We start from the raw sequence: 23,509 nt of genomic DNA on the forward strand, positions 1-23,509 counted from the left end.
GTTCGGAGTAGTCACTGAATGAGGCGCTGTAACCTCAGTACTCAGACATTTGTTGCTTTTTCTACTATTATTATCCATGAATCATTTATACTTAGCAAATATGGTTAAAGAGTGTTTTTACCTGATGGTCAAGAAAGATTATTTGCCACCAGGGAGACCTAAGCAACTTGGATCAGGTGTTCATCAGTGGTTCATTGTATTTGGCCTTTACAGTTGACTATGTGAAAGGAATCATATCCAATTCATTTGACTTTTAAACTTAGCTACTTATCTATTATACTTTCCTATCTATCTACTAAATGTCTAAACTCATCTACTTATTTACCATTGCTATGCATTTTTTCTCTCTTTGAAATAAACTCTTTTCCCTAAATGTGTCTGTTGTTTGGTCTCTATATACTACACAATGTATTATCTGATATATATCTAATTATTAAAATTTATACATAAATAACAATTAACATCGGTATATTAGGAACATTTTGTTTTCCTACAGACTTTCAATGCTGTCAAACTGCTACAATATACTGACTATAGAAGCTAGGAAAGTCCATTCTTTATTAATATAAAGAATAAACCATTGGATTAGATTAGGTTCACATTTCTTTAGATTCTGCATGTAATGAATCTTGCTACAATTTTAATGAAGGCATTTCTCAATCAAATTATTGTACATTTTGCTTCTTATGTAGCTATAGTCAAGCAATACCATGCATTTTCATAGCATGAATTACACTGTTACTTGTAATTTTTTAAAATGTTCAAAATTTCTGATTAAAGCAATTTAAAATTGCTTTGCATTTTAATCTTTTCTAAGAAGAGACCCATCCTTAGCTCCTTCATTAGTCGTGCTGCCTGGGGTGTTTTGCAATAACACCAGTCCCTAATACAGTGAATAGAAACATATCATTAAATATGTCTTAGTGTTTCACATTATGATGATATAGAGAAAAATCGGAGTACTTAAAGTGCTAGTTTACAGGTAGTTTGCCATGGAAAGAAAGAGTGAGGATCAATGGTGGGTACAACAATTTTAAACTGTTTAGACCTAATTTAGCATTCCAATTGTCTCCATATAAGAGTATTTGAAATGAGACGGCCTGCTATGCATAATATAACTCTTTATTTTCTTCTAGTCAGAAAAGTGTTGAGAGTATTGACTGTGGAAGGGAGAATAACAGTAAATAATATTAGAATTTATTTCTATACATGTGAAACTCCAAAAGACACTGAGATAAATTTATTCATATAAAGTTTAGATCCTTTAATAACTAAGATAACTGTATAATTTATCTTTCAAACAAGGGAGGTTTTGAAAGAAATAAAATGCTAAACTGGGCAGGGCATCAGAACAGGCATAGACCAAGAATATCCCAGGAAAATGAGTTACCCTAGTTTTAACACATAAAGACCCTCCTAAAATTCAATTGAAAGGGAATCAGGAAACACTTGAAACCAGGCTTACAAAAGTTGGAAGCGTCAAGGTTCTGCAACCTGGAAAAAGCACACACAGATTACATTTTCTACTAAGTGCTTATCTAAGCCATTTTCAAAGGATAAGAAATAATAAACATTGGATTTGAGTCATCAAGAAAGAAAACAAAACTCATATACTAAGGTGTGAAGAAAATATCGACATAAAGCACAAGTTACTGATTTGCTGAAACAATAAAATTGTTCTACTACAGAAAGAATATATTTAGAATTGCCTGTTTAAGAGGCTTGGCAACTAATATCATGCCTTTCTGATGCAATTCATAAGAAGGAGAGGAAGTTAGAATGTAGTTAGACAAAAATTGTTGGCAAAAACTTCCTAGTGCCATTTAACAATGCTAGAAATCCTCAAAGGACAGAGCCATCACTTTTATACCTAGTCTTAAAATTGTTTATCAACTCAATTGATGATTTGTAATCAGTTTCCTAAGTTAGTTACTGAGTGATATTCGAGATCACGGGGCAAAAAGCTGTGAACATACCTCAGAATCATCAATATTCTGTGTGTCAGGTATGCTATAAACATTTCAATGTTGCCTTTAAATTCTAATGGTTTCAAGCTGTTCCAAACTCCTGTAGCAATCAAAAATAATCTGTTATGAGACCAAGGACTACGAACATCATGTCATAGCCACTCTGCTATTAGATTTATTGGAAGGTAAAGCATGTCATTTATGCATCAACTCACAGGAGAAAAGAGCAATCCCTATGAAGTTAATCTAATAATAGACTGGAAAGCAATGATTACCATTTCATGTACACTGGCTATTTGTACCAGTAGTTGGCCTAATTCTACAGGTCTTGCTTGTCAAAGCTTTGGGATTAACAAACGTTCAGCTCAAAATCTATTGGGAAATATCAAGAAATGGTTTAATGAGGGACAAATCTTTCATTTGTTGCACTGAGAGGATGCTGACACCATACTTCCACTTCCCACTTCATCCTTCACTTTTTAAACTCTTGTTGCAAGAGTTTTATTTTCCATGTAAAACAATCCTCTGGGAATTAATTCTAGCAGATACAGAATAACTAGACCTTTTATTTCCCATGTAGTACTCAATAGTTTTTCACAACATTGTTCTAAGTTTTAATCAGTCTTTTAGTGACAAAACTGAAACACTTGATGAGGGGATTCACTACTGACCTCCTCATGGGGCATTTTCTTCTTGTAATACTGATAAAGTGAAAGCAGACATCATTACCCACAGTGTGCTTTTTACCCAGGAAAATCTCTAAATCTAGAATTATTTTCCCCTTGAGGAAGGCCAATATCATCCGGCTGTCACAATCTGAGAATGGTACAAGGACATTACAATATGGCCCAGGTTTGAAGAAGAAAGAAAATGAACTTTTCATACTTTTTCTTTGCACTCAAACAGAGTTTTTCATTGATAAGTTACACTGTAAAAAAATTACCAATTATGTTGTTTATTTCATCTACCTAATAGTTTACTACTAGAAGCTTTTATTCTACATTTAGGTTATGTATTTTCCCACCTTGCCACAGAGAAGAAAAACCAAACATACTCATTTGAAATAAAACTATACCATAGATAGATTAAATTTTATTTTATTTTACAAAATATTAAAAATTCCAAAAATTTAGTATCAAATCATTCAGACAGATATGAGACAACATCTCATTGTGGTTTTCATCTGCATTTCCCTGATCATTAGTGATTTTGAACATCATTTCATGTGTCTGTTAGCCATCTGTATGTCTTCTTTGAAAAAGGAAATCTATTTCTGTCCTCTGCTTATTTTTTTAATCAGATTTTTTTTTTATTTTGAGTTGTGTGAGTTTTTATATATTTTGGATATTAACCCCCTATCGGATATGTCATTTGCGAATATCTTCTCCCATTCATTTTGTTGATGGTTTTCTTCACAGTACAATTTTTTCAGTCTTATGTAATCCCATTTGTTTGTTTTTGCTTTTGTCTTTGCCCTAGAAGACATCTAAAACAATATTGCTAAGATCAAAGTAAAAAGTTTACTGCCTATGTTTTATTCTAGGAATTTTTTGATTTGAGGCTTACATTTAACTCTTTAATCTATTTTGAGTTTATTGTTGTGTATGGTGTAAAAAAGAGGTCCTTTCATGTTTTGCATGTATTTGTCTAGTTTTCCTAGCATCATTTTTTTCCAGAGACTATCTTTAACTCATTGTATATTCTTGTCTCTTTGTCATAGATTAATTGACCATAAAAGCATGGGTTTACTTCTGTGCTCTCTATTCTGTTCCACTGATCTATGTGTCTGTTTTTGTGCCAATATAATGTTGTTTTGATTACTACAGCCTTGTAGTATAGTTTTAAATCAGGGAACTTGATACCTCCAACTTTGTTCTGTCAAAATGACTATTATCGAAAAGAAAACAAAGAATAAGAGTTGGAGAGGATGCGGAAAAAAGGGAACCCTTGTGCACTGTTGGTAGGAATGTAAACTTGCATGGCCACTATGGAAAACGGTTATGGAAAGTTCCTCAAAAAATTAAAAATATAACTACCATGTGGTCCAGCAATTCTACTTCTGGGTTTTTATCCAAAGAAAATGAAAACACTAATTTAAAAAGTTGTGTGTACCCCTATGTTCATTGCAGCATTATTTATAATAGCCAAGATATGGAAACAATATAAATGTTCATTGATAGATAAATTGATAAATAACATGTAGTACATGTATACAATGGAATACTATTTAGCCAAGAAAAAAAAAGAAATATTGCCATTTGCGACAACATGGACCTTGAAGATATTATATTAAGTAAAATAAGTCAGAAAGACTAAAACAAATATCATACAATTTCACTTATATGTGGAATCTAAAATAATAATAATAAATGAACAAGCAAAACAAAATAAAACTCATAAATACAGAAACAGATTGGTGGTCGGTTGCCAGAGAGGTGGGTGTGAAGGGATGGGTGAAAAAGGTGAAGGAGATGAAGTACAAACTGCCAGTTTTAAAATTAGTCATGAGGATGTAACATACAGCATAGGGATTATAGTCTATAATTTCATAATAACTGTGTGTGGTTTCAGATGGGTACAAGACTTACCATCAGATGGAGATCATTTCGTAAGATATATAAATGTCTAATTTCTATGTTGTACACCTGAAACTAATGTAATATTTTGTCAACTATAATCTAAAAATAAATAAATAATCCTTCCTAGGCCCCCCTCTTTTACACATACACACACACGCGCGCGCTTGCACACCAAACCATTCAAAATTATCCTCTATCGTCTTGAATACTTTTCAGTAGTCTTCATATGGTTAAATTAACACTAAAGAGATCCAAATAAATATTTTAATATGATTTTCTCAATATCACTAAGAAATCTGCAGCACTCAATTTCAAATCTCACTAGGGTATACAATTTTGCACTCAAAGGTGACCTCCATTTGGCTCCAAAGACTTCAATTTTTAATAAAAGATTATTTTAATTTTTTAGATATACACATTTATGAGCCAGTAAAATAAACCTATCTTTTGTTGATAAATAAGTTTTTAAAGAAACTGATGATTGAGGACTATTTACGTTATCAATATAAATCTAGTATTCATTCATTATTATTTTAATTAATTTATTCCTTGACTGCAAAAATTATTCATGGAAATTAAGTTGAAAAATAAAAATTTAAATTATACTTATTACAGTTGAACCTTGAATAACATGAGGGTTAAGGCACCGACTCCTCCTCCAGTGCAGTCAAAATTCCATGCATAACTTTTGACTCTCCCAAAACTTAGCTGCTAATAGCCTACTGTTAATTGAAAGCCTTACTGATAACATTAACAGTTGATTAACACATATTTTGTGAGTTATATGTATTATATATTGTATTCTTACAATAAAATAGATTAGAGAAAAGAAAATGTTATTAAGAAAATCATAAGAAAAAGAAAATATATTTACAATATTCATTGAAAAATATTCACATATAAGTGGACCCACACATTTCAAACTTGTGTTATTCAAGGGTCACCTGTAATGTGCAAATGTGCAAATATGTTTTACTCCAATTAACTGTTCTTAAGAATTTACTAGTAATGTCAGATGTAGATTTAATAAAATATAAGCGGTAGTTCTGAATACACATTTAGGATTTTTTAAGTTAAAAAAGCCTAAGTTAAGGAATCTAAGGAACAAAAAGAACAAACAAATCAAAAACAGACTCACAAATATAGAGGATTATCTGGTAATGGCCAGAAGGGAGGGGAGTTGGGGGCTTGGGAGAATAGGGTGAAGAGTTAAAGAAGTACAAATTAATCGTTGATAGATGGTCATGGGAATGGGGAACATGGCATAGGAAATGCAGTTAGCATTAATGTAATGGCTAGGCAGAGAGCCAGAGGAGAGAAGAATCAATTAGGGAGATCATTTTATAAACTGTATAAATGTCTAACCAATGTACTGTAAACCTGAAACTAATAAAATAAAATTTAAAAAAATAACGCACATATATATAAAAGGTATAATGGAATAAATGTACTCACAATGTATTTTTCTATACATATTTATAGATGAGAAATTTATACTTCACTTATGTGTGTCTGCGCATACGTATGTAAACACAGATGTATATGATCCAAGATACACATAGATGTGTTGTCTTAGAGTATATGAAGGTCTTCTCCATAAGTGACATGTGTTCAAGTTCTTGTCTTCTTAGTCCTTCTGTTAGCTTGCCCAATTACCTTCCCCATTGTGTAGATTATATGAAGCTGGTCTGAAGTTGTTCATCAATTCTTGAGATAAAATAAAGCACTGTTTCTAAAAATGATAATAATAATAATCCTAAAATTGTTATAAAAAAATAAACTTACTCCCGAAAGAATATAAAGGACAAAAAAAAGCTTTTTATCTTCACTTCTGATCCTTGTTACATATCACTTTTTTAAAATTCATTCACTGTATCCCTAAAAGAATTCAATGAAAATTTTAGGTGATTTAGGCGATTTTTAAATCACAGCATAAGGTAAGTGTTTTAAATGAGATTTCAAATATTCCTCTCACATGTTACTATAATTCTATAAACCATACTTCGAAACTGTGGAAAACACTCTTAAACATGGCAAAGACTATTTCTTAGTAACAGCCTTACAGAAATTAAAAAAAAATTCTACCAGGAACAATATATTCATTATGGATTTAAAACTACTATCTCAAGGAAAAAATTAGCATCGTTACTATTACAAAAAAAAAAAATCATGTCTAATTTGGATACACTGTTCCAAAAGAAAAGACTCATACCCTATACATCTCAAAAATGGACCTAGAGGGCATTACTTTGAACAAAATGGCTAGAATAGAAAATATCACATGATTTCACATACATGTGGAATCTAAAGAACAAAATAAACAACAACAACAACAAAAGTGGAAATAAATTCATAGATATAGAGAATATTTTGAGGGCGACTAGATGGGAGGGGGGGGATTGAGGTGGATAGCAAAAAAAAGGCAAAAGGGATTGAGAGGATAAATGGATAGTTGCAGAATAGACATGGACATGTGAGTGTAGCATGGGGAAGATGATTAATAACGTAATAAATATGTAAGGGGGAAAAAGGGTACTAGATTTAGTGGGAGGATTGCTTTGCGAGTTTGGTGGATCTCTAATCACTGTGCTGTACAACTGAAACTGATATATTATTGTACGCCAATTATAATTAAAAAAACAACCTCATTGAATTGTACAATGTAAATATGAGAAAATAATTATCTATTATGTTTCAATAAAGCTGGAAAATAAGAGAAAAATACATAAATGCTTCTTGAGATATCAAACAAAATATGTAGAACATGGAATCTTGGTTCCCAGCTGTCAGCCTAAAAAAATCCATATGCATGACATCTGACATATGACGTCTAATATCGTACACTATGGCTCATCTACTTTTTCAAGTACAATCTAATCTCATTAGATAAATGTGTGTAGGCAGAAAATTCTCAACAGTTCAACTGCCATTCCCCAACAAAATTTAAGGGACATTCTTTAGTAGGAGAACAAATCTTCAAAGAGTTTACCAGGTCACTAAAAAGATGCTACAAATCACAGAAATATATGCAAATAGAGAATTGGCTATTCTTTAAGATGTTGGTCTCAAGTTCTGGTTTCTGATTGCTAAACAAAATAATACATTTTCCTATTATGTATAAGCAATTAGCAGAAGTGAACAGAAAACTGCATGTTATAAAATTTTTTTGTTAAATTTTAAGATAGCACAAATATTTTATCTTATCCCAATTTTTTTTAATTTATTAAGAGTAAAATTTCATTAAAGCTTATTGTATTTAATCTTTTCTTTCCCATTGTGTTTCATTTTTAAATCATAAGAATTACTAACTATATGGATCATAATAAATTTCGGATGTTTCCTAAATGGTTTGCAACTCTAAAGTATTTCATCGACAGATTAGAAAGTTGCATATCTAAACCCGCCCAAGCACACTGACTGATTCACATTAACTAACTGAATTAACTGAAATAGGCATAATAAATGAAAGAATGAAATAAAAAACAATTTCACACTAAGTGAAGGCTTGACTTATAGGAAGTGGCAGCTCTGATGGCCCAAGGCATAGAATTAGTTTTGCCACTCAATAATTTGACTGATACACTCGAGTGGCCAGAAGAGGACATTTTCTGCCTGATTTCAGTGTAATCAAGTCACCTGCTCAGTCACTGCTGGGACCAAGTCAATTGCACTTCACTGAGCATGAGTGAATGCAAGGAGTAACAAGAGCAGTTTCTGCATATATGTGCAGAACTATTGAGCCTTAATGATAGTTGAAATTAACTCTTCCTAATGCATTATTGTGCTTTCAATTCCATGTAATACGCAGTGTAAAAAGGAGTTAGCCACCTTACATCCAAAGTAACCACCCATTCTAATAGGTTCACCTCCTTTACTAGTAGATTGTAAAATACATATTTAAAATCAACCCAAAGAATGATACAAAGGAAAACATGGTAAGTGACATCATCTATCCCTTGAAATTGAATCATGTAAATAATGTATTTTATTGTGCATGCTGCGTCACATTCAGTTTCACTTCTAAAAGGTGACTGAGGAGGAACTGTCCCAACATAGATCAAAACAATACATCAAATGATAAAATTGAAATGATCTTAGAAATAAGTAAGAAAACAATAATTACTTATAAATACAAATTTTGACTCATACCTGGCAACCTTTGTAAAATGTATTTACATTTATTACAGGTTGATAATAAACATTTCCACTGACCAATGAAATTACAAATACCATGTAAGGAAACTGGTTTAATTGCATGTATTTAGTAGGTTTCAAGAAAGTTTTATTGAATGGTCATACATTTGCGTCCATAAGTTGACCTCTTTATTTTACATAATGGAGATTCTCTCTGGAATGCCAAATGGGCGTCAGGCAAAACAACTAGATTGAGATATCAGAGAATTTTACATCGCTTTCATTGCTTGCCTAAAAACAGGTGTATCTAATTTGCAGTTTTGAGGCCTAAATTTTCCTATATTTTATAGGTCAAATATCAGATAAAGGGGCTTTGAGAGTGAGGTTAGCACAACCAAGTCAAGGGAGGACAGAGTCAAGTCCCTCAGTGCTAATCTTCAGGAAAGCAAAATTGGGCACATTTCAATTGCTTTATAACCTAAAAAAAAAAAAAAGTAGCTAAGTAGATATTGGCAAACAATAGCCCACAGGCATCTGATTAAATCATCCACAGTTTGAAAAGGAGATGTTAGGTTTGTTTCAGGTGCAAGAGGATAAACTCACCAAGCCAAACAGTGAACATTGACAGCCTTAGGTTGAATCCACCTGCTGGTGGAATTTGGAAATAGTGCATTTGAAAAGCATAGCCAATAGATCTGCACGTGAATTATTCCCACATTAATCAAACCATTCATGGAAAAATCCTGTTATAAAAAGAAAAAAAAAAGAAAAAAAGAAACAAGTACTATTAAATGCCATTTAAATTACTACTATTTTAGCCATGTTTTATTTCATATTCTGTGAAATGAGCATCCACTTTTTCCATAGGCATAAAGTACACGACTTTACAAGACATCTATATTAGTAAAATGAAAAGGGGACTTTGCCTAATGTAATAAAATGGTATAGAAATAAAATGGTATAGAAATACTCTTACAATATGCTAATACTTATGAAAGATAATTATCCTTCATTTCTTGAGGTTATTATTTCATGGTTCATTTTTTAATCTGCCATACAAAAATGTATTATATAATGTGATCTACTATCAATAAAGTTTATTTTTCTTAATAAAAGTCTCATTTCTAATTTAAATTATAGGTATGCAAATAACAGTAACATTATGTATCTTCCAGAATAGATTGAGAGTTGGAAGAAAATTTTAATGTTTAGAAAAGTGACCATGGCCTCTAGATCTTTTTAATATCGTTGCCCTTAGTAATGTTTTTAAGACTGGAGGGATTATATAAAATTCTAGATTATCTGTGTTATTGCGTGGAAGGGTGATTGAAATGCCAAGATAAATATGGTACCTTGTTCTTGCTCCAGGGAATTTTGCTTTCTTTTTCTACCCTTAGCGGTCTGATGGAGAAGCAAACAAGCAGAAAAATAGACAAAGGACAGACAAATAAGAGTGACAAAGTTCCCTACATCTTTATATCACCACTCTACAAACAAAGAAACAAACAAACTGTTCGAAGTAAAATAATGAGTCAAGTATTCGGTAGAAATAGAGATTTTATTCTAAAGTGTAAATACTTCCAAATTCTTCAGATATCGATTAACTGTTTTCCCCTAGCCCTCATTAAAAATAAAAAATAAAATAAAATAAATTTAAAAAAGCTCTTTTTAAAAAAACACTCAAGGGTTAAGAAATACAGGCTTTGAAGTCAGTACTCCTAGGCTGAAATCTTATGGCCAAAATTTATGGCAGATTGATTCTTGGAAAAGTCATATCACTCTCCACCCCAGTCGCACGACACAATGTCTTTATCTATAACATCAGAAATAATAAGGGTATCTATCGTATATGGTTTTCGTTAATATTAAATGACATAATGTGTGTATAGCACAATACTTAGCATACAGTGCTCAGTAAATGTTATCTATTACTCTTTTCTCCTAAATACAAACTCAAATGAATTTAGTATTATTAAATTATTTGCCTTACTTTAAGATAATTCTAGACTAAAACCAGACAGCTCCGTTTTTCCATTTTTCAAACTAAGGTGTACAAATGTTAACCAAAAGGCCTGGGTTCTCTTTCTATCAAGGACAAAATGTGACAAAGTTTTACTTCTTTTTTGAAGCTAGCCTATTTAATCACATATCTTTATATGCACAATTCAACTTAACAAACACATATTCAACATCTATTAAAAGCAATATACAGTGCTAGACACTGGCAGGAAATAAAGATGGGAGAGAATAAAACAGACTCCAACCACAGTGAGTCTACAGAAGAAAAGCAATTATTCAGTATACAGGTAAGAAAGCACTATTACAGAGGATAAAATTGTGTGGTATGAAGCATATATTCTAATACCATCAATTACATATTCTCTTGAATTTTGCGAATTTAATTCAATAGGAATGAGAACCTAATACATCTTCAGTCAAAAATTAATTTTAAAGCAAGAAAGTCTGCTTTGCATACTGATGTGTTTTTGATTTATAGGTTTAACTAAACACTGTTATTATATTAGCACCCACATTTTTGCAATATGCGGCTTTTTCACAGGTAAGCATTTGGTCATGAATATTTCAGTCCCTTGGCTCATAGGACTGAAGAATGAGAGATGATATTCATTATTGGATAGAAAATTTGTTTAGTCCTAACATTCCTGGATGCCAATCAGGCATCCCATCAGCATTCATAAATACATGGACTATTACTTCTCTAGCACAATAGTTTCTCTTAATTTATTGTATTTTTATATAGTGAAGACACATCTTTTTCACAGCCTGTCAGAACAACAAATTATAACAATCATAAACACTAAAATTTACAACAGAAAACAAATATTTATCTAATTTGAAGTTTGTAATTTTGAGACTAAGTGTATCAGTTTTATGCTAAGTTAAATAAATAAATAAATAAATAAATAAATAATAACTCTTCTCGTGTTCCACATGAGCAATAGCTATCAGTCCAACAATTTAATTTTCAGATCAGCAGCCACAAGTTGGGTATTCACCATAAGATGTGACTCTACTGAATGTGCTAGCAGAAGAGATCATGACACATGTTATTGTTTTTTATATTTGACAATGACTCTGATGATTGGGCTACTTCTTATGCATACAAATGTGGTTACAAAAATGAATATGAAGCTAGTAATGTCTCTCACACAGATTAGATGAGGCATATTTTCTTTGCATCATGATTATAGCCTCCGTACTCAGAGTCTTCTTATTAAATACCCTTTTTATCAGTTTGTGATCTTCCTGGCATTTTATTTCACATAGTATGCCCTGAGTAGACTGCTGAATATTCATATGTGCTACCTGCTCCTGATTTTCCTCAAATGTAGAAAGACACAATTAAGACTATATGAAAAATTGGTACGTAGCAACTACCCACTAGCAGAAAAATGAATCAAATACATTCTCTAAAATGCCCGGATAAAAAATCAAATCATGTTATGTTCAAACATTGATTTTTTTTAAATGTATTGAGTTTGTAATAGCTAAACATAACATTATTTTATAACTTTCTTTGGATTGAGAAAAAACGAGACTGCTTTACAAACTTACTTTTGCAATCAAACATTTAAATAAATTATTTAACTGATTTTTTAAACCTCGGAAATCAAGTTATAGATGGAAAGACCCCCTTTCAGATTGATCAGCTGTAATACAGTATCTTAATGCCGTGGTTACATGATTTTAAGTCAGATTTTCCAAATAATGATTTATTTATTTTATTTATTCGGTAGTAATAGCTGATCATTATGGAATGATTATTATGCCAGACATCATGCTAAGTTATTTACATGCATAATGACATTTAACTCTTACAACACACTTATAAGGCCAACACTATTATTATCTGCATTTTACAGATGAAGAAAGTCAGGCACAGAAGAGAAAGAGTAATGTGCTCAGAGTCATAGAGTCATGTAAATGCATTCATTCAGCTCTCAATATAGCAGTTTTCATCTTTTTGCTTGTAAGAGCACTAAACATGTAGTCATAAAAATTACATTCTATTTTGATTCTACTGCTATCAACTGTGTATTCTTGAGCAAATCATTTAACTTCTCTACACCTCAGTTTCTTTATGAGCAAAAATGTTCAATTAAATACCCCACTCTACCTAGCTTGAAGGATGTAATGTGGTAATAGTCATCAAAGCTCTTTAAAAATCTCTATAAAGAACTATGTGCACTTAAGAGCGCAATCATCAACAAAACAGTTTATTGTTATACAATGAAAATGGAAAGGTGATACCCTCAAGATATTCTTTCTGAACTGTCCTCAGAAGAACCCACGCCTATGATGAACGCTGATGTTTTTCTTTTGGAAGGTAGGTCATCACTCTCTCCATTTTGCACTCATTATACTTATACTCACAGAGATATACCTCATCTTTATTGTTATGGTCAACTCCTTTGTCTCCCTACATATTCAAAGATTTCTACCACATAATTATCTCTATCTTGTGAAACATTCTCCTCTCTCTTTCATGGGGTCCTCTCTTTGATACGTAAAGGGACTTATATAAATTATCTCACAATTACTTACTTATTGGGACACTCTCCCAATCTGGGGAGTGAGTTCTTTGAAGGAAGGGGTCAGGTCATATTAAACTTTGAATCTTCATTTCTAAGTACATAACAGATACTGATTAAATGCTCAATAAATGAGTTGAGTAAACATTACATAGATGAATGTACTACTTCCACCTCACAGAACATAAAAATTAAAACAGTGCTTTCCAAATAGAGCTATGAATAACTTCTCCTACCTATATCAATAAACACTTTATTTATTATTATTAAATTTATTGGGATTTTGATGATCTAAAATTATATAGGTTTCAAGTGCACAAATTAATAATACGTCATATATTGCATGTGTGTTCATGACCCCCTTTATCCTTATCTACCTCCCCTCCTTTCCCCATTCCTCTGGCAACCACTAAACTGTTGCTGTCTGTGTCTATGAATTTTTGTTTGTTTGTCTTATTCATTTATTGCTTTCAGTTTTATATCCTACATATGAGAGAAATCATATGGTTCTCATTTTTTTTTCTGTTTGACTTATTACACTTAGTACAATTATCTCAAGATCCATCCATGTGGTCACAAATGGCAGTATTTCATCTTTTCTTATGCCTGAGTAATACTGCATTCAAATCGGGAATGAAGAAATCAAATTGCCACCTTTTGCAGATGACATTATTCTCTATTTAGAAAACCCTAAAGACTCCACAAAAAATTATTAGAAACAATAAACAAATACAGTAAAGTTTCAGGATATGAAATCAATGTACAAAAATCCATTGCATTCCTATATACTAACAATGACATATCATAAAAAGAAATGAAAAGAAAAAAAATTCCTTTTGCAATTGCAACAAAAAATAAAATAAAATACCTAGGAATAAACGTAATAAAATATGTGAAGGACTTATACATTGAAAACTACAAGACATTATTTTTAAAAAATTGAAGAAGAGATAAATAAATGGAAAGATATTCTCTGTTCATCAATTGGAAAAATCAACTTAGTTAAAATGGCTTTATTGCCCAAAGCAATATGCAGATTTAATGTAATCCCCCATCAAAATCCCAATGGCACTTTTTAAAGAAATAGAACAAAAAATCATCAGATTTGTATGGAATCACAAAAGACTTCAAATAGCCAAAGCAATCCTAAGAAAAAAGAACAGGGCCAGAGGTATCACACTGCCTGACTTTAAATTATACTACAAAGCAACATTTATCAAAACAGCATGATAATGGCAGAAAAACACACAGAGAGACCAATGGAATAGAATTGAGAGCCCAGAAATAAACTCCCGTATATATGGGCAAATAATTTTCAACAAAGGAGCCAAAAACATACAATTGAGAAAGGAAAGCGTCTTCAATAAATGGTGAAGGTGTGTTTGTGGCTTTGTTCTCCTCATAGTGGTGACTGCTAGACCTCAGCTGCCTTGTCTCTGTATTCCCACCCCTGTCACTGGGATTAGCCACAGTGTGTGTCTGCCACTCAGGAGCTGTTGCCTCAATTCTCGGAGCTGCAGACACTCTGCTCTGTAGTCCAACTATCTCTGCTACAATTTCTTCTGGGACCAACTGCTAGCTCTGGGAAGTTGTAGGGAGGTGAGCTCTGGGAGGGTGGGGGTAGGCAGCCAGGCTCTGTGACTTTGTTTTCTGCCTGGCAATGGCAGCTGCTAGAACACAGCTGTCACACCTCTATATTCTGTATCTGCCCTGATCACTGGGTTCCACTGTAGTATATTCTAATCACTCAGGCAGGAATGTTTGGGGATACAGAGAGTACACGCCACAATCTGCTTCCTCTTCTCTCCTCGAATCCCACAGTGTGTTCTAGTCTGTATCAGTGACACCTGTCTCTGCTCTTCTCCTTTCCCTCCTTCCCTGTTCACCCTGATTCACCCACCTTCAGATGGCTTGATGTGCAGATCTCCCAGGAGTGTCTATTAGGCTGAGAATCTGCTGTTGGATTATAGCTGTTCAACTTGCTGTAGTTTCAAGGGAAAAGATCAAGGGACCCCCTCATACTGCCATGCTTCTGATGTCACTCTATGAATAACTTTTAATTATATGTCATTTAAGATATCAACATTAATTGAGAAATGTCTACATATTGTTTGTCCTTTCCATGTCTTTGCTTATACTATGGAAATTTCTATGTGATGGGAAAATTATAAATATTCAATGTAATCAGAGAACTTAATTTTATTGTTTCATATTTAGTTGAGGATCAATATAAATTTGAGAAAACAAATTAAAATTTAAGACTATTTATTTTGGAAAATGTTAATTCAATTTAAACTAACAAGTCATTATTGTTGCTGGAAATAATATTTAAAATGTACAAAAATGAAGTAAATAGAAAATGAAATGGATGAAGAGAAAAATTAAGAATAGTGTACAATTATAAAGCCAAAAACATACAAGGTTTTCAAGAAGATCTTGCTTTATGAAGATCCATAAAGAAAAAAAAAAAAACAATATAACAAACGAAAGCATTTTAGTAAAGTGATGGGGCTGCATGAAATAAAGTTTTAAGTTATTCTTGACTGGATCAGCTATAAAAAGGAAGGGGAGTATTTCTGAGTCTGACAAGAAGAATAAGTGTAATCTAATGCATGATTTAGCTTAAGCTGAATATGGTCTGACCAGTAGGCTAGATTGTAAACTGTTTGGCAGTACAATCTTCAGTGCATATAGGTTTTTAAATTTAGTTTGATCAATATGGGAGAATATTAATGAAAGAGAAGACAAGTTGTCTCTTTCAAACAGTGTGTTAATTTCTTATCTATTCATTTGTAATCCTACTATACCCAACCCAAGTGATAAAAATCAGAAATATTTTTTTTCGGTTTTATATTCTGTGAACTGAAACACTGAATAGAACCCACCATTTTTCCAAACTAGACAAATACAAATGGCCAATTAACTTCTTTCCTCCCTTCCTTTAACTCCATATAACAGCAGCCATACTGTGGTGAAGCTTCTTCTTTTGGTAATTCCCCTCCCCATCTTTGAATTTTACTTGACTTCTAGTTGCTGTCCCCAACTCTGTCATGAGATACTGTAGACAAATGACTGAAATTTGAAATTAATAAATTAAAAATAAAAAGTAAACAGGTTATAGGGAATCTGCTAGCAAATGAATCAATGTTCCAGAGTACTTTCAAAAGTTTCAAGGTTTCAGTCCATTTTTCTGGGGAGCAGAGCATGTGTAGTATCTCTAGGAATCCAAGAAGGTTGACAGTGGTGTTTTCAAGTAATAAAATCAATGAAGACGTCTTCATAGAGGGTTTTGCTTTTTCATACATTTGATGTGTCAGAGATATCATTGGCTTTACCTAGAATTCTTGATCCTGCCATTCTAGAAACAAAATCTTAAAATTGAAATAGTGACACCAAAGAATTTGTAGGAGTCAAAAATGTAATTAATGCTCAATAATAATTTAAATTTTAATTTTAATTTTAAAGATAATAAAATAGTTGTACTTAATATCTTGCTATACTAATTCAGAAGTTCCCATGTCAAAAGAGATTATATATCAATAAGCTTTTGCTCACCTCCATAAATAGAGCTAATCAGTTCAAAGAGCATACAAAAAGTTAAAAATGAATAAAAAAGCATGAGTATCTGAAAAATAGAGAGAAGTTTAAAGAGGTTATAGAGTGCATGGTATTTGAAGAAGGAGTTGTGAGAGGCAATGCTAGAAAATTATGCTGAGGTAAGATCAGACTTTTTTTCCATGTTAAGAAATATGAACTTTACTTTGCTATCAAGGGAAAGGCATAGAAAAGTTTCAAATAAGGGATAACAAAGAGATATTTAGTTTTGAAAGACCAGAAATGTTAGAAGACAGCTGATCTGTTGACTACAAGTAGGCCTAATATTAAAGTAATGGCCCTTTTGGATTTTAAACAAGGACACAATTTTGGAAGTATGTGTTTCATCTTCAGCTAATTTTTATGTTTAATTTTTGGAAAATAATAATACATCAGTAGAAGCTATCCAAAATTTTCAGTTAGTATTTGTTACAAATTTCTAATTCTAAAATTAAATATAAAATAAAATTGAACAAAGTTATTAATGAATTGTAAATAGTTATAAAGTAATATATAAAAATATACAGTTTTAGTTGGAACGCTTCAAAACACATGAAAAAGGAAACAGACAACTTTATTTTATATACATCTTTCTATTTCTTTAGAAATGAATAATGTAAACAATGTCATGAGAAGATAGACCCCTTCTTTTGTTCTATTTCAACAGGACACCCAAGGATGATTTGTGGGAAATTTATAATCATTAACTTCAACAGATGTCACCTTTAGGGGGAAAAACTGGGCTTATTAACATCCCTAAGATTTTTAAATCATTCACTATAACTTTGTTATCTCAATAAGTTCTAACAGAGCTTGAACTGGAATATAATTGTGACAAAAAAAAAACTTTTAAACCAGAAAATCAATATTTCTCTTTTACTTTCAGCCTATAAAGTATTCAAATATTATTCCCATTTCCTCTTCCAAGCTACAGGATATTTATTTCATATTCTATAAACTAGTGAACAAGTCTTCAATCACTCAGTGCATGTCTTTAATGAGCTAATCTACTTAATCATATTTCCTTTTAAATTTTATCTATCTTGCCTAAGAGGTACTATTCATATTTAGCTTGCTTCATAAGCAAGGTTCTCCATGCCCTTAGTGTCATTTTAGTTATCTCCACAAAACACACAACAGATATTCTGGTCCTAAAATAAAATCAAATGTACAGCCATCAAACATCAGCTTGGGAGACAAGATTTTTAAAAAAGTAATAGACAGACAAGTTATGCTCTGAAAATGAAAAGGTCCACTTCCATAAATCATATACTCTTCATTAAAAGTAGAGAAGAAAATGTTTGACTTCAAACTTCAGTTTTACTTTGCCAGTGTGATAGAATACCATACATTTATCACAGTTTAAGGACAATGTGCTTTGCTATTTATTAATTTATCTAATTACTTTAAGTTTTTAATTCAAATCACAATTTCACAATGAGGTTTAATATCATGAGAGATTTTTTGGAAAATTAGACTTAGGTCTTTTATTCTTTACGACATACTCTTCCATAAGGTCCTTCCCATAACTAAATTAAAAAAATATATTTTTTTTTCTTTAGCCTTGTAGGAAGTTGCTCGCCCCCCACCCCCCGGAAATATCTATTCCAGCTTTCAAGAGTGATTCTGATAAAAAAAAAAATCCAGCTGTGTGAAATAAAGTCATAAAAAGTATGGCTACAACTTTCAGTTTGCAAATATTTGTTTCTTCCTACTCTACACTTGCTTTAACAAAACTGTGAAGTACAAAGAGTTTTTTGGGGTCTCATTGCCCCTTCTTTTTTTCCTCTTCATAAAGTCAAGGTCTATGATGCTGCACAGAAAGAAACCATGATCACCTTCAAAGGATATGTCTTTCACCATGGTCCTCAGTCTCTATTCTTAATTAACTATAAACCTACACTTAGGCAGAAATGGATAACCATTTATACGAAGGTCACATGATTAAACAAGAACTAATTATTTTAATTCAAGTATTAACCTTTAAATAGGATATAGTATTTGGTACAAATGTTTGAATACAGAACTCAGGGATAGGTTATTAAAAAACGTATTTCTAAAACCAACCACACCAAGTGTTGGCAATGATACGGAACACTTAAAACTCTCATACACTGCTAATAGAAATCTAAAGGATGTAACTTTGGAAAACAGTTTTAAAGTTTCCTATAAATTTAAGCATACACTTAACTGTACAATCAAGTAATTACCCTCTCATATTTATTCAAGAAAAATAAAAACACATATCCACAGGAAAATGGGTTAAAAAAAGGCTTAAAGCAGTGTCATTTATAATAGCCCAAAACTTGGAAACAACTCAAATGTCTAAAAAGAAAATGTATGAATAAATTGTAGTCTATCTATATCATGGAACACTACTTAGCAATCAAAATGAAAGAACTATTAATGCACACAGCAACTTGGAATCTAAAAATAATTATGCTAAGTGAAAGAAGTCAGACAAAAATAATGCATATTCTATGATTCCTTGCTTATAAAACTTTAGAAAAAACAAAATATAGTGATAGAAGACAGATCAGTAGTTGTCCGGGAGGCAGATAGGAAAAGAGGGATGGGGTATTAGGAAAGTTCAGGGAAATGGATAGGCTCACTTCCTGATTATGGCATTGTTTTTGTGGGTATGCACTTATGTCAAAACATCAAATCATACACTTAAATATGTGCAGTTTATTTTATGCCAATTGTACCACAAATATTTTTAAAATTTTACTTTATTAGTTTCAAGTGTTCAGTACATTGGTTAAACATTTACATAGTTTGTAAAATGATACCCCTAATTGCTCTTTCTCTCCTCTGGCTTTCCACCTAGCCATTACATTCATGCTAACTGCACTCCCTACGTCATGCTCCCCATCCTCGTTACCATCTATCAACTACTATATTGTACTTCTTTAATCCTTCATCCCATTCTTCCAGCCCCCTAGTTCCTCTTCTCTCTGTCCATCACCAAATTGTCCACTCTATTTGTGAGTCTGTTTTTGTTTGTTTGCTCTTTTTGTTCCTTAGATTCCGCATATGAGTGAAATCATATGGTATTTATTTTCCACTGTCTGACTTATTTCACTAAGCATAATAACTTCTAGGTCCATCCATGTCATTGCAAATGGTAGGATTTCATTTTTTTAATAGCTGAGTAATATTCTATTGTATATATGAACCATAACTATTTTATCCAATCATCTGTTGATGGGCATTTAGGTTGTTCCATATCTTGGCTATTGTAAATTGTGCTGCCATGAATATTGGGATGCATAGATCTTTAAGAATTATTGTTTTGGTTTTCTTTGGATAAATACTCAGAACTGCAATTGCTGGGTCAAAAGGTATATCCATTTTTAATTTTTTGAGAAACCTCCAAACTAATTTCCATAGTGTCTGTACCAATTTGCAATCCCACGAACAATTTATGAGGGGTCCCTTTTCTCCTCATCCTTGCCAACACTTGTTGTTTTTGATTTATTGATGATAGCTATTCTGACCAGTATGAGATAATATCTCATTGTGGTTTTAATTTGCATTTCTCTAAAGTTAGCGACCTTGAATATCTTTTCATATGTCTATTGGCCATCTGTATTTCCTCTTTGGAGAAGTATCTTTTCAGGTCTTCTGCCCATTTTTTTAATTGGATTATTTGTTTTTTGTTGTTGTTGCTGATATATATATAAATAATATATTATATAAAAATTATATAATTTATATATATGTATATATAGAACTTATATAACTCAACAACCATATATATATTTGGATATTAACCCCTTATGAAATGTATCATTAATGAATATCTTTTCCCAAATAGTCGGTTGTCTTTTTGTTTTGTTGATGATTTCTTTTGCTGTACAAAAACTTTTTAGTTTGATGTAGTTCCATTTGTTTATTTTTGTTTGTTTGTTTCTCTTTCTGAGGAGATATATTGGAAAAGAAATTCCTGTTAGTAATGTCAGAGCATTTACTGCCTATGTTTTCTTCTAGAAGTTGTATGGTTTCGGGTCTTACATTTAAGTCTTCAATTCATTTTGAGTCTATTCTTGTATATGGTGTAAGAAGATGGTCCAGCTTTTTTTTTTTTTTTGCATGTATCTATCCAATTTTTCCAACATCATTTATCGAAGAGACTCTCTTTACCCCATTGTATATTCTTACCTCCTTAGTCATATATTAAGTGAACATATAGGCGTGGATTTATTTCTGAGCTCTCTATTTTGTTCCATTGACCAATGTATCTGTTTTTATGCCAGTATCATTCTGTTTTGATTACTGTAGCCTTGTACTATAGTTTGATATCTACTAGTGTGATACCTCCAACTTTGTTCTTCTTTCTCAAGATTGCCGTGGCTATTCGGGGATTTTTATGGCTCCATATAAATTTTAGGATTATGTGTTCTAGCTCTCTGAAAAATGTCATTGGTATTTTGATAGGAATTGTATTGAATCTATAGATTGCTGTGGGTAGTATGGCCATTTTAATGATGTTGATTCTTCCTACCCGTGAGCATGGTATATGCTTCCACTTATTTGTGTCTTCTTCAATTTCTTTTTTCAATGACTTACAATTTTCAGAGAACAGGTCTTTTATCTCCTTGGTTAATTGGATTCCCAGGTATTTTACTGTTTTCGATGCAATTATAAATGGGATTGTTTTCTTAATTTCTTTTTCCGAAAGTTCATCATTGGTTTATAAAAATGCCATTGACTTTTAATATTTATTTTGTAACCTGTTACTTTACTGAATTCATTGATCAGTTCTAACAGTTTTTTGGTGGAATCATTAGGGTTCTCTAGATATTGGATCACGTCATTGGCAAATAACAAAAGTTTTACTTCTTCCTTTCCAATTTGGATAACTTTTATGTCTCTTTCTTGTCTTACTGCTGTAGTTAAGGCTTCCAATACAATGTTGAAAATGAGTGGTGAAAGTGGACATCCTTGTCTTCTTCATGATCTTAAGGAAAATGCTTTTAACCTTTCCCCATTGTGATGTGAGCTATAGGTTTATCATATATGGCCTTTATTATGTGGAGGTATGCTCTCTCTATTCCCACTTTGCCGAGAGTTTTTATCATAAATGGATGCTAGATTTTGTCAAATGCTTTTTCTGCATCTATTGATATGATCATATGGTTTTTATCTTTCAATTTGTTAATGTAGTGTATCACATTAACTGATTTGCAGATATTGAGCCAAACTTGCATCCCTGAAATAAATGATCATGGCGTTTGATATTTTTAATGTATTGCTGAATTTGGTTTGCTACTATTTTGTTGATTTTTGCATCAATGTTCATGAGAGATAGCAGCCTATAGGTTTCTTTTTTTGTAATGTCTTTGTCTGGTTTTGGAATCAAGGTAAGGGTGGCCTCATAAAATGAGTTAGGGAGCTTTTCTTCTTGAATTTTTTGGAATAATTCTTTTAAGTGTAAGGTTAGATTATTTATTTGAGTTTTTTTTTAATTTTTTTCTTGAGGTAGGCTTGTATTGCTATAAATTTCCCTCTTAGGACTGCTTTTTCTGTCTCCCACAAATTTTGAGTCATTGTATTTTCATTTTCTTTTGTCTCTAGGTATCTTTTGATTTCTTCTTTGATCTCATTGATAACCCATTCATTGTTTGGGGTACTATTAATTAATAAAATCAAATAAGTTTCAAATGTATAATTCAATAGTATGTCATATGTATATATTGCATTGTGTGTTCACCACTCAAATTTAGATTTCCTTTTGTCACCAAATATTTGTCCCCTTTACCTTTATGTACCTCCCCCCTCTCCCATTCCCTCTGGTAACTGCTAATTTACTGTCTACAAAGTTTTTTGTTTTTTTTTTAAATAATGTATTTTTAGCAAAGGACTTTGTCAGTCTTTTTCAAATAATGATTCTTAGGCAGCAACCCACAGTTGCATATGATGGCCCTCTAACTACCAGTTATTACCAATTTCCCTTTTTCACCCAATGTTAGTCCTATATGAGAAACTCCCCTTTTCTCTTACTCTGGTTTCTATTTAATATTCATTGCTATCCTGTATGATCCATTTTACTTATTTTTTATTATTGTGATTTAAGTGACTTAATGTACCTTCACATAGGATGCGAGGGGGGAAATGGCTTTTTATATGATTAAAAAGATAGTTATTCTGTGTTGGTTCTTGGGTTGTACAGGTAACACCATTAAAAAGAAAACATTACTTTTGAGCATTCAGAGAAAAAACTGAGGCAAAATTTATCTGGCCTTTTTGTGTTTTCATTTAAAGTTGGAATTCTAATTTTTATTTCTAATAACCATGTAAGAAGTATATCATATGATTCACTAACCCAGATTTATTTTACAAAAAGATTTTTAAAAACCTCTCACCTGGCACTTTCAAGTATACATTAAAAGGATTAAACAAGAGCATTCAGAGAGGAGAAACATACATAAATAACATTTTTAAGCTCTATATTTGGGTACTATCTACAATGACTCAGACATGTGTACAAATGTACAATAAAATTTTGTCAGTTTGAGAACTCAGGGTTTTTTCTACATTGAATACAGACAAAATTAGTTCAAAACATGATCCAGATTTTATACATTGCAGAAAGGAGATCAAAGAAGTTACTCAATGCATTTTCACCAACAGCAACAACACATTAACCAATCCCTACCCGTAACTTTTGGTTGATAAT

At 32.0% G+C, this 23,509-nt stretch overlaps 1 protein-coding gene across 1 annotated transcript in view; it reads right to left on the reverse strand.

Annotated features, from left to right (window-relative positions):
• DACH2 (dachshund family transcription factor 2) overlaps window positions 1-23,509 on the reverse strand; it is a 683,066-nt gene that overhangs the window by 362,894 nt on the left and 296,663 nt on the right. Inside the window, exon 4 of the mRNA XM_039870200.1 lies at window positions 14,913-14,923. Coding sequence (XP_039726134.1) covers window positions 14,913-14,923 — 11 coding nt within the window. The remainder of the gene's footprint in view (window positions 1-14,912; window positions 14,924-23,509) is intronic.

Source organism: Pteropus medius, unplaced genomic scaffold, assembly GCF_902729225.1.
Source record: "Pteropus medius unplaced genomic scaffold, Ma_sr-lr_union100, whole genome shotgun sequence".
Taxonomy (NCBI): domain Eukaryota; kingdom Metazoa; phylum Chordata; class Mammalia; order Chiroptera; family Pteropodidae; genus Pteropus; species Pteropus medius.